The 12,811-nt window shown below is 46.6% G+C and overlaps 1 protein-coding gene across 1 annotated transcript; it reads left to right on the plus strand.

Annotated features, from left to right (window-relative positions):
* Positions 1-4,963: 4,963 nt before the first annotated feature.
* Positions 4,964-5,911, plus strand: LOC144277526 (olfactory receptor 52R1-like). Its single transcript, XM_077838373.1, has one exon. It carries the CDS (start codon positions 4,964-4,966, stop codon positions 5,909-5,911), a length of 948 nt encoding a protein of 315 aa, XP_077694499.1.
* Positions 5,912-12,811: the final 6,900 nt, after the last annotated feature.

A 12,811-nucleotide genomic window follows, 5' to 3' on the forward strand; every position in this document is an offset into this window, starting at 1 on the left:
TTACCTTTTCTTTAATTAAAATTCTTCTTTTAAGAACCTGATTGCTTTTTCATTGTTTTTAAGGTCCAAGGGTTTGGGTCTGTGGTCACCTATGCAAATTGGTGAGGATTTTTGTCAAACCTTCCCCAGGGAAGGGGGATGTAACATTTGGGAGGATTTTGGGGGGAAAGATGTTTCCAAATAAACTCTTTCCTAATAATAATACCGGTGAGACGTTTGGTGGTGCCAGTGAAAGTCCAAGGGCAAAAGGTAAAATAGTTTGTACCTTGGGGAAGTTTTAACCTAAGCTGGTAAAAGTAAGCTTAGGAGGTTTTCATGCAAGTCTCCACATCTGTACCCTAGAGTTCAGAGTGGGGAAGGAACCTTGACAAGTGTCATCTGCAAATTTGCTGAGGTTGCAATCCACACCATCCTCCAGATCATTAATGAAAATATTGAATAACCTCGGCCCTACAACTGATCCCTACAGAACCCCATTACAAAGAGCCCCATATACTGATGAAGGCCTATTGACAACAGCTACCTGAGATCCATGAGTTACCAGTTTTCAGTCCGTGTTGCATGTTCTCTCCTGATATTGTAAAGTGTTAATTTTTTAACTCAACATTTTCTCCTACTAAATCAAATTCCTCTGAGAAATCAAGGTGAGTGGCAGCAGAATACGAAGCCTGGACTTCAAAAAAGCAGACTTTGACTCCCTCAGGGAACTGATGGGCAGGATCCCCTGGGAGATTAACATGAGGTGGAAAGGAGCCCAGGGGAGTTGTCTGTATTTTAAAGAATCCTTATTGAGGTAACAGGGACAAAACATCCCAGTGTGTAAAAAGAATAGTAAATAAGACAGGAGACCAGCTTGGCTTAACAGTGAATTCCTTGCTGATCTCAAACACATTAAAGCAGCTTACAAGAAGTGGAAGCTTGGACAATTGCCAAGGAAGAGTATACAAATATTGCTTGGATAAGTAGCAGTGAAATGAGGAAGGCCAAATCACAAGAGTAACAAGAAGGGTTTCTTCAGGTATGTTAGCAACAAGAAAAAAGTCAAGGAAAGTGTGGGCCCCTTACTGAATGAGGGAGGAAACCTAGTGACAGAGCATGTGGAAAAAACTAATGTACTCAATGGTTTTCTTACCTCTGTCTTCAGGAACAAGGTCAGCACCCAGACCGCTGCACTGGGCAGCACAGCATGGGGAGGAGGTGACCAGCCCTCTGTGGAGAAAGAAATGGTTCGGGACTATTTAGAAAAGCTAGACGAGGACAAGTCCATGGGGCCTGATGTGTTGCATATGAGAGATCTAAAGGAGTTGGTGGATGTGATTACAGAGCCATTGGCCATTACCTTTGAAAACTCATGGTGATAGGGGGAGTCCCAGACAACTGGAAAAAGGCTAATGTAGTGCCCATCTTTAAAGAAGGAAGAAGGAGGATCCTGGGAACTACAGGCCAGTCAGCCTCACATCAGTCCCTGGAAAATTCATTGAGAAGGTCCTCAAGGAATCAATTTTGAAGCACTTAGAGGAGAGGAAAGTGATCAGGAACAGTCAGCATGGATTCACGAAGGGCAAGTCATGCCTCACTAATCTAATTGTCTTCTATGATGAGATAACTGGCTGTGTGGATGAGGGGAAAGCAGTGGATGTGCTATTCCTTGACTTTAGCAAAACTTTTGACACAGTCTCCCACAGTATTCTTGCTAGCAAGGGAAAGAAGTCTGGGCTGGATGAATGGACTATAAGGTGGATAGAAAGTTGGTTAGATTGTCGGGCTTAACGGATAGTGATCAATGGTTCCATGTCTAGTTGGCAGCCGTTATCAAGTGGAGTGGCCCAAGGGTCGGTCCTGGGCCTGGTTTTGTTCAGTGTCTTCATTAATGATCTGGAGGATGGTGTGAATTTTGCCCTCAGCAAGTTTGCAGATGACACGAAACTGAGATACGCTGGAGGGTAGGGATAGGATACAGAGGGACCTAGACAAATTAGAGGATTAGGCCAAAAGAAATCTGATGAGATTCAACAAGGACAAGTGTAGAGTCCTGCACTTAGGACGGAAGAATCCAATGCACCACTACAGACTAGGGACCAAATGGCTAGGCAGCAGTTCTGCGGAAAATGTCCTAGGGGTTACAGTGGATGAGAAGCAGTATATGAGTCAACAGTGTGCCCTTGTTGCCAAGAAGGCCAATGGGATTTTGGGCTGTATAAGTAGGGGCATTGCCAGCAGATTGAGGGACGTGATTGTTCCCCTTTATTTGACATTGGTGAGGCCTCATCTGGAGTATTGTGACCAGTTTTGGGCCACACACTACAAGAAGGATGTGGCAAAATTGGAAAATGTCCAGCCAAGGGCAACAAAAATGATGAGGGGCCTGGAACACATAATCTATGAGGAGAGGCTGAGCGAACTGGGATTGTTTAGTCTGTAGAAGAGAAGAATGAAGTGGGGATTTGATAGCTGCTTTCCACTATCTGAGAGAGGGTTCCAAAGAGGATCGATCTAGACTGTTCTCAGTGGTAGCAGATGACAGAACAAGGAGTAATTGTCTCAAGTTGTAGTGCGGGAGGTTTAGATTGGATGTTACGAAAAACTTTTGCACTGGGCGGATGGTGTAGCACAGGAATGCGTTACCTAGGAAGGTGCTGGAATCTCCTTCCTTAGAGGATTTCAAGGTCAGGCTTGACAAAGCCCTGCCTGGGATGATTTAGTTGGGGATTGGTCATGCTTTGAGCAGTGGTTTGGACTAGATGACCTCCTGAGGTCCCTTCCAACCATGAGATTCTGTGATTCTATGACTGGATGATCTGCGTTGTTCCCGTGATCCACCAAATGCGTACCCTTGATCAATCAGTGTGTACTTTCAAAAAAATATGAAATCAGGTTTATTTGACAAGATCTGATTTGCATAAACCTTTTGGGAGACTGCTATTACTTACATTTCAAGACTTTTTTTAACTAATACCATATCAGCTTTTCCATTGTTTCTTCACCTTGTCAGTTCTTTTATAAATAAACCTTTCCCTTTATTTTTTAATACTTCCCATTTAACAGAGGAATGGACATAAAACTTTTCTAGGACTACCCTTCTTGTTAATATACTTAATAACCTCCTTTTTTATGATCCATAGCCCTGCCAAACATGGAGTTTACCTGCTGCTTTAATGTCTCTTATCAATTTCCATAACTTACCATTTCTATTCTTGGCCCTCTATTTAACCTTTTTCTCTTTGGTACATATTACTTCCCCTTCCCCCAATGGCTGCCTTCACTTTACCATTGAACTGGGTTTTTACCCAGAGTTGTTCACTTTGTTGACTGTGGAATCATGAATTTTCCACTATTGAATAAGTAGTTCTCAAAGAATCACCTATTTTCATTCATATTTTTGTGATTACATTTTTCCTCCCAATCAGTTTTGCTGACATTTTGCCGCAGCTTTTGGGAATTAGTGCTCTCGGATTTGGGAACTATTGTTGGGAACTGGTTGGGAACTGTGCGTTTGAATGTAAATCAAATTCATTTTTTTAATTTTCCTCTCCTATATCATATGCTCTCTTCTTTGTCTCTTCTGTCAAGTAAAGAGTCCCAGACTTTTCTTTCTCTTTCCATATGGCAACCTCCCCATTCTCAAAGCCTGTCTTGGGAATCCCTTTTATATATTCATATAAATATGAATATGAATATGAAAAGTAGGGGCATAGCGAGCAGATCGAGGGACGTGATCGTCCCCCTCTATTCGACATTGGTGAGGCCTCATCTGGAGTACTGTGTCCAGTTTTGGGCCCCACACTACAAGAAGGATGTGGAGAAATTGGAGAGAGTCCAGCGAAGGGCAACAAAAATGATTAGGGGTCTGGAACACATGAGTTATGAGGAGAGGCTGAGGGAACTGGGATTGTTTAGTCTGCAGAAGAGAAGAATGAGGGGGGATTTGATAGCTGCTTTCAACTACCTGAGAGGGGGTTCCAGAGAGGATGGATCTAGAGTATTCTCAGTGGTGGAAGAGGACAGGACAAGGAGTAATGGTCTCAAGTTGCAGTGGGGGAGGTTTAGGTTGGATATTAGGAAAAACTTTTTCACTAGGAGGGTGGCGAAACACTGGAATGCGTTACCTAGGAAGGTGGTGGAATCTCCTTCCTTAGAAGTTTTTAAGGTCAGGCTTGACAAAGCCCTAGCTGGGATGATTTAATTGGGGATTGGTCCTGCTTTTGAGCAGGGGGTTGGACTAGATGACCTCCTGAGGTCCCTTCCAACCCTGATATTCTATGATTCTATGATATATCCCTGATAGAGCCTGGGTGACCAAAACTGAACACACTTCCCAAACATGTTATTCTCCATTCCATATCTTAGGGATCTCAGCACTGCTTATGTTTTGTCCACTGCTGCAAATGAGCAGGTGTTTCTCTTTAGCTGCTATTTATGGCACCCAGGTCTTTTCCCTGAAGTATGCTCTCGTTGGGATATTTCTCCCAACCTTTCTCTCTGGAAAAGTTTGGTTTTTTTCACTCTCAGATTTTGAGCAACTGGATGAATGGGGAACTCCCTTCAGTAGGGACTCCCTATCCTGGCTCTCATTGCATTGAGGAACAATAATGGATAAACAGTATCCAGACTTGTGTTTCCTGCTGGTGTCTCTTAAGATTCCCCACCACAAAGTGTAGGAATTATTAACGCAGGGAACACCACAAAATGTGGAATTGGATTTAGTAGGATCATTGTTCATAGTTATTTCTCTGAGTAATTAAATATATTTTTTCAGTGCGTTCAGAGAGATTAATCTGCTTCTCCATGAGAACAGACTCCACTAGTACATGCGGTGTCTCGTATTAACGTTGTCTCTCCATTCAGGCATTTCTGCTGTGACCATCACCCGAGACCCTGGGAACACACAGAAAGTGAGAGGAACATATTGTACACGCAGGAGACAGCCTTATGCCTCAGAGCTGGACACCTTCTCCCCTACTCCATGTTAGAATCCAACACAACCGACTTCACCAACCCCTCCACCTTCATCCTGCTGGGCATTCCTGGCCTGGAAGCAGCCCATGTCTGGATCTCCATCCCCTTCTGTGCTATGTACACCACAGCCATCTTGGGGAACTTCACCATCCTGTTCATCGTGAAGAGGGAGCCAAGCCTCCACAGTCCCATGTTCTATTTCCTCTTCATGCTGGCCATCACCGATCTGGTCATGTCCACATCCACCCTGCCCAAAATGCTGAGCATCTTCTGGTTCAATTCCAGGGAGATCAGTTTCAGTGCCTGCCTCACCCAGATGTACTTCGTTCACTCCTTCTCAGAGATGGAGTCTGGAATCCTCGTGGCCATGGCTTTGGATCGCTACGTGGCCATCTGCCATCCCCTGAGACATTCCACCATCCTGACACGCCCCCTGGTGGCCAAGATCGGCCTGGCCGTGGTGCTGCGCAGTGTCATACTAACGTTACCCTACCCGTTTCTGGCAAGGTGGTGGCCATATTGCAGAACCAACATCATCCCCAACACCTATTGTGCACATCTAGCTGTGGTGAAGCTGGCCTGTGCTGACATCCGCATCAGTAGTTACTATGGCCTGTTTGATCTTTTCTCTGTGATTGGAGTAGATGTGTTTTCCATCACCGTGTCCTATACTCAGATCCTCCGCGCCATCTTCTGCCTTCCAACAAAGGATGCCCGGCTCAAAACTTTTGGGACCTGCATCTCTCATCTTTGTGCCATCTTTGCTTTGTACCTCCCAATTTTCTTCTTCTCTCTTACGCAGCGGTTTGGCCACAATCTGCCACTGTATTTACACATTCTCTTTACCAGTGTGTACCAGGTGGTGCCCCCTGTGCTACACCCCATGATTTACGGGGTGAGGACCAAACAGATCCGGGGCAGGCTGCTCCAGCTCTTTACACATAAAGAGACTTAAATATTTTCTCCTTGTGCTCTGGCTCTCAGATTGAGCTTTGTGCAGAGCTAGTTGGTGCATGGTGCTGGGGCCTCTTCCTTCGATCACTTACTGGGCAGAGAGAGAGACACTATACCCTTTTCTGTTCTTTACTGTGCTGTATCAATGTGATGATTTGTGGAATCAGTCTATGTATACTACACTGGGCTACCACCTGTCTAATTGCTCATAGGTAGACCCCTGAAATTACAATCTTACCTCATCTCTTCTGTCAAGCCTCAACCCTGTTGTGTGTCCAGCCCCAGTAGAAGCTGCCGGTGAAGGAAAGAGTCAAGGCTGCTGCGGCTGGAGCAGCAGAAGAAACCCTCACTCAGGGTCTGCAAGCCCTAGTCACAGCCACAGAGCAGAAGCAGGAGCTGAGGGAGGAGGGGGCAGAGGAGCCCTACTCATTTTGTCTCGTCCTTCTTCCATACTGCTTCTGCCCAGGGGTTGTCTTATTTCCCCTCTCCTTGAAGGAACCTCAGGGGGTGGGTTTCTTTCTCTCTGCTCCCTGGCCCTATAGGGCTTGCTCTCTTCCCTCCACCTCCCTTTCCCTTTCTGGACATAGAGGCGGGTTGCGCGGCACCACCGGTACAGTCCCCACACCCGTGCTATGCTCCCTCTTTGCCCATCTCCGTGAGCCACAGGGTCGTAAGAAGAAAACGAGTACTTGTGGCACCTTAGAGACTAACCAATTTATCTGAGCATGAGCTTTCGTGAGCTACGGCTCACTTCAGCTCATGCTCACATAAATTGGTTAGTCTCTAAGGTGCCACAAGTACTCCTTTTCTTTTTGCGAATACAGACTAAGAGGGTCATAAGAGAAGTCAAGCAGAGGATCAACATAGGTCACCGACAACGTCGCCCACTGTCCTGTGGGATCAGCTGTACCGGGAGTCTTTGGCTAACCAATAAAGTGCCAGAAACGATGATGGTTTATTGCTAAAAGCAGCCAAGTCAGCATGCTATACATTGGACATTCAACAGTCTCCGTTTGACCAAGTCAGTAGGGGAGGGGGTTTGGATGCAACAGAAAGGGCATCTTGACACCTTGTCCTTCCTGATAAGAATTGTCTTGAAGTTGCTGATAAATGCATTTTAGAAGAGCAGGATGTGCCCCAGGAATGTCTATTGGGACCTCAGGGCTGCAAACTCTGGAAAAACCCACACCTGGTTAATCAATAATCAGAAGGAACCTCTTGCTTGACCATTGAAACTGCATACTTAATGTAAGCAGTGTCAGGATGAGCTCCATCCTGACATCTGGTGGTGAGGTGTGGCAAGTTGTGGAAAAGAACTTCAGGGGCCGATCTCATTTGCATAGGCACACCCACCACGCCTAGAATGAGACCATAGCTGCCCAAATGGTCACTTTGGCTGCTGTGGGATCCCCAGTGTCTCTGTTATTGGGGCAGGAAGAATAAATTGTTATTACCCTGATTATGGGAACTGTGCTTGGAACTGTACGTGGCCTTTTGTTATGATGGAGGGATTCACCATGAACTAAGTAGCACTCGCTAGGCAAGGATCATGGGTTCCGAAACTGTGTGAATGGAGAGAGGCTGGGGACAAGTATTAATACTTGGGCCCCTTGGTGAGGGCCTTACATGCTAATTGCACTTCCTCCTCTCTTCACTAAGGAATATCAGAGCTAATTTTGATTTCATTAGAAGTCTAGTTATAGGCTGCTGAGCTCATTTTGGGCTGATAGTGCACCAGCACTGGGGCTCCCCTACTACAAGCTGAATTCACTTAAGAGCTGAAATCACTGAGTGTTGTGTTAAGTAGTGGGGGAGCCTGAAGATATATTGTGGAGCAGTTTGCGGGACAGCTGGTGTGCCTTGCGGACCGGCTGGTGAAGCAGTTCGACGCGGAGCAGTTTGTGGATGGCAGGAGCTGCTTGTGATCCGTGGAGCTGAGTGAAGGAGTTCGTGGGGCGGCTGACAGAGCGGAGCGCAGCTGAGCGAAGGAGTTCGTGGGGCAGCTGGCGGAGTGGAGCACTGCTATGGAGCTATGGGGTGGTCAGCTTCAGATCATGTAAGGTGCCTCTTACCCCCATCCCATTTCCACCCAGGTTGGGAGGTAAAGCTCCGCAGATAAACTTTCGAGCTCTGGGGCTGCCCTGACCAGGGACAGAGACTTTTGGGGCATTGGACTTTTGGGACTTTGGGTGATTTGGGGTTGCTGGACTCAAGAACCAAAGGGAAAGGGCATGCCCCAGTTTGCTTGGGGTGGGTTTTTTTTGCTCATGGGTTGTGTTATGGTGGTGTTGGTGGTGGTGTTTCCCCAACATAATGCCACATTGTTTCTCTCTGTTATTAAAAGGCTTTTGCTACACTCAGACTATGTGCTTGCGAGAGGGGAAGTATTGCCTCTTGGAGGCGCCCAGCGGGGGTGATATATATTTGTCCCAGGTCACTGGGTGGGGGCTCGAGCCGGTTTGCATTGTGTTATTGGAATGGATCCCCTAGATATTGAACCCGGCCCTTGTTGCTGCCAACTCTGACGGGCAGAAGGGTTACATTAACAAGTTTGCTTTAAAGGACATGTCATTCTTTTACTAATGTACAAATAAGGGGGAAAAGTTTGAGATGGTGGGACTCTTCAGGACTGGACTCTCCCTCTGGATGCATATTATGTTCCCCACCGGTAGACGGGCTGCCGCTGTGCCACTCGAGAGCCACACTCAGCTTTGGTAATTATCAAAGGTTAGGGGTGTTCTACTAACCTGTTGCGGACGTGTGTATAAGTGCTTGGGACTAAGTCAAGTTTAGTTTTAAATGAAAGCACACTTGTGTTGTCCTGCTTGTGCCAGCCATCTATTGGTCGGATGGCCGTGTCTCCCCTCATTTATTTCCTGACACCACCTCACACAGAGTAAAAGTTACCAAGAGCTTTGGTTAGAAAGAATCCCGGGTAACAGAGCTTCACCATTTTCTGGTGGACACCTGTGCTTTTAAGGGCAAGGTGAAGCTCCCTCTCCAGCATTGGGAACACTACCATCTCATCTTCAGGGCCACGATGGCTGTTTTGGAGTAGTGGAAGCAAACCGCGAGGCAAGACATCCTAGTCTACCGTTGGGCCTGCAACTTCTGTGACAAACCTTTCAGGCTGGTCAGTGATTGTTGCAAGGCCGGCTGGGGATCCTCCTGCCCATGAGTATCCTCATCAGCCCTCAGGATGTAGCCAAGTACCTTCTCAGCATTGAACACCAGAGGCTCTGGGGTAGGTCTCCGCAGATAACAGGTGTTCTCTTTCCTTTGTGATGTAGGGTACTCTGTGGTTTGCGTGTAGGAAACCCACATGGATCCAACCACCTAGACTAGTTGGCAGCTGGAGTGGGGGGACCGAGTATATTTTAAACACCTCAGCGCTCATTCAGCCTGGCTGGCCACTCTGTTCTCCCTGGACCTACAGCCTGAGATGCTGGGATTTGCCAAGGTCATGACAGGTTGTCTGCTGTGTGGAGCGGCTGACATTGAATCTGTCCAATGTTTACCCCCCAAATGAAGACCAAGAGTGGGTGTGTTTCTATCAAAAGGTGTCTGCCTTCCTTGGCACTTTGGATTCTCACTAGTCCCTGTGCCTGGGTGGGGATTTTAACACAATCTTTGAGAACCAGAATAGCTCAGGGATCGAGAGCTACCAGGCTGCTGCAGGCATCCTCAGAGAGATCTTCAGTCATCACTCCCTGGACTTCTGGCACAGTCAATACCCAGATAACAATTCCACCTTTACCTATGTCCAGGTGGAGGTTGATGGGTTGTGCCATCTTGGTTGGACTGCCTGTATGTACTTTGTTTCCATCTTGCCCAGGTCCACTCCTCCATCATTCAACCAGCCCAGTTCTCGGCCCACCATTTAGTGGCCATGATGGCCTCTTTCATCTCGGAGGTCATCTTCAGTTCTTCACCCTTCAGACCCCGCCGCACATACTCCAAGAGGTGGGACAAGCTTATTGCCTACTGCTCGGGTTTTCCTTCAATGGGTCCTACAACAGGGTGCTCCACAGTCACCCATCACTCCAGGACTCCTACCTTTCATAACCAGTGTGGGCTGCACACCCTGCAGTTGGTTCATTTCTGAATTCCACCAAGGGAGCAACTTCTCATGCTCATCCTCCACATGCTTTACTTCTTCGGATGCCCTGATACCAAGTGACAGGACCTAGTACCATCTTCGGAGGGTGAGGAACACCGGTGGGCCACAAAGTACTCCAACCTGGTCCCACGGCCAACCAGAGATAGTGTTTGGTGGCTCCTTCATGCAGCCATGAGCACTGGCATGTACATGGCACACTGCACCCCCATTCCAGATGTCTGCCCATTTTGTGGCATGAGGCAGACACTGGAATACGCCTCTCTAGAATGCTCAAGGATGCAGCCCCCATTCCAACTCCTTCACAACTTCAACAGGAGGTTCTGACTGCACTTTCCACCATGCCTTTTCATATATGCTAACTATAATGTGGTCTGCAGGTCCCTTGTGTTACAGGCAAAATATACTCTGTAAAATTATTAAGCAAACAAATAATTAAGCCCATAAGAAAATAAGAAACTTATAAGAAAAGATATATAGAAGAGCAAATAGTCTAGACTATAGGCCACCACAGCTGCTGGCTTCTAGCTGGTAAAGGCCAGGGACTTAGAAGTGACAGAGAGAGGGAGGCACGCCTGTGTGTGTGGGAGTTACAAATCAAAAGAGAGAGCTGGACCTGAATGCACCAGGAGAAGAGAGAGAGAGAGAGAGATGGGACAAAACCCACTAGAAAAGGGATTCCCTGTCTATACCGTTCTGGGGAGCAGTTTCCAAGGGAGATACAAACTCTCTCCCTGACCCCAAACAGGCACTTTGTTTTCAGGAAACCTTTCCTTAAGGGAAGCCCGGCTGGATCAGTTCTGGAACAAGAGCACTTGGAGAAACACAGATGGCAGAGGAGTCACATTTGGGTGAAAAAATATCTTGTGGCACTTCCCTGGCCAGGCCCACTCCCCTTCTACATATGTGTAGCAGCTCCAGGTTTGCTGTTCCATCCCCGCTCAGCTCGTGCAGCTGGACAATCATCAGCCACCATGTTTGGGGCCCACAAACAGGACCCAGGTGCTTTTGAGTCACAGCACTGTTCAGGCCCTGCCTCTGGTTCTGGGTTTCTAGGCCCACTCTCACAGTGCAGCTTCCATTCTACTGCCTCCCTCTGGCAGCAGAAACTGGCACGCCAGTCACCAAGGCCCTGAGGCCTGTTTGTCTCGGCTCTCCCGGACTCTCCAATTGCTGCAGCCTACTGTTCCCAAAGCTACCCCTTGGACGTATTCTGTTTCCAGGTTCTCCTTTTTGGGGCACATGGTCTCTAGAGCAAACAGCCCCAGGCCTTGCAAAAGCGGTTATGGGACCACTTGCCAGAAAGAAAAAAGCAACTTGCAGTCTGTTAACCCAGATTCACCCTTTAGAGACAGGTTAGAAAAGTATGTAAATGGTAATTAGGACTATTCCATATTAGATTGGCTAGAGCTTTGAAATGTAGCCTTCTATTATTAAAGAACTGGAAGAAGTTAGTGACTCTAGTAGTCTCCGTTTACCAACAGCTTGTTCGAGTTTAACCAAACAATTATTAGATATATTAGATTGGCTAGAGCTTTGAAATGTAGCCTTCTATTATTAAAGAACTGGAAGAAGTTAGTGACTCTAGTAGTCTCCGTTTACCAACAGCTTGTTCGAGTGTAACCAAACAATTCCTGTCTAGAGCTGTATTAGGTGAATTCAGAGAGGAAAAGGAAATATTATTTGACGGAACTTGAGTGCAATAATATAATTTTTCTCTATGTTCTTTTAATGTTTCTTTTGAATTCTCTATAAACTGCTTAAAGGATAATAACCTTATGTTAATCCAGACAGTTAATTACCAGTGATGTTTAGGAAATACAAGGTTATTTCCAAATCCTATTGTTCATCCAAGTAATGGAGCGCTCCTGGTAATCCACCTCCGTGAGAGCCATAACGGTTGAATTCAGGTCTTTACTGAAGGGGACACTGAGGGGAAAGGAAAACAAGTAACTTAACATGTTAAGATTCAGGAAGGAGTTGAAAGACATAATGCATTTTCAACAAACCAACCTGTCGAAGCAGAAGGCGTGGTGTAATAAACCAGGGAACTGATCAGCAAGATCCCCTGGGAGAATAACATGAGGGGGAAAGGAGTCCAGGAGAGCTGGGTGTATTTTAAAGAATCCTTATTGAGGTTACAGGGACAAACCATCCCGAAGTGTAGAAAGAATAGTAAATATGGCAGGTGACCAGCTTGGCTTAACAGTGAAATCCTTGCTGATCTTAAATACAAAAAAGAAGCTTACAAGAAGTGGAAGATTGGACAAATGACCAGGGATGAGTATAAAAATATTGCTCAGGCATACAGGAGTGAAATCAGGAAGGCCAAATCACACCTGGAGTTGCAGTTAGCAAGAGATGTTAAGAGTAACAAGAAGGGTTTCTTCAGGTATGTTAGCAAAAGAAGAAAGCCAAGGAAAGCGTGGGCCCCTTACTGAATGAGGGAGGCAACCTAGTGACCTAGGATATGGAAAAAGGTAATGTACTCAATGCTTTTTTTGCCTCTGTCTTCACGAACAAGGTCAACTCCCAGACTGCTGCACTGGGCAGCACAGCATGGGGAGGAGGTGACCAGCCCTCTGTGGAGAAAGAAGTGGTTCGGGATGATTTAGAAAAGCTGGACGAGCACAAGTCCATGGGGCCTGATGCGCTGCATCCGAGAGTGCTCAAAGAGTTGGCGGATGTGATTGCAGAACCATTGGCCATTATCTTTGAAAACTCATGGCGATCGGGGGAAGTCCCGGATGACTGCGGATGATACTAAACTGGGAGAAGTGGTAG

This window comes from Eretmochelys imbricata, chromosome 1, assembly GCF_965152235.1.
Source record: "Eretmochelys imbricata isolate rEreImb1 chromosome 1, rEreImb1.hap1, whole genome shotgun sequence".
Taxonomy (NCBI): domain Eukaryota; kingdom Metazoa; phylum Chordata; order Testudines; family Cheloniidae; genus Eretmochelys; species Eretmochelys imbricata.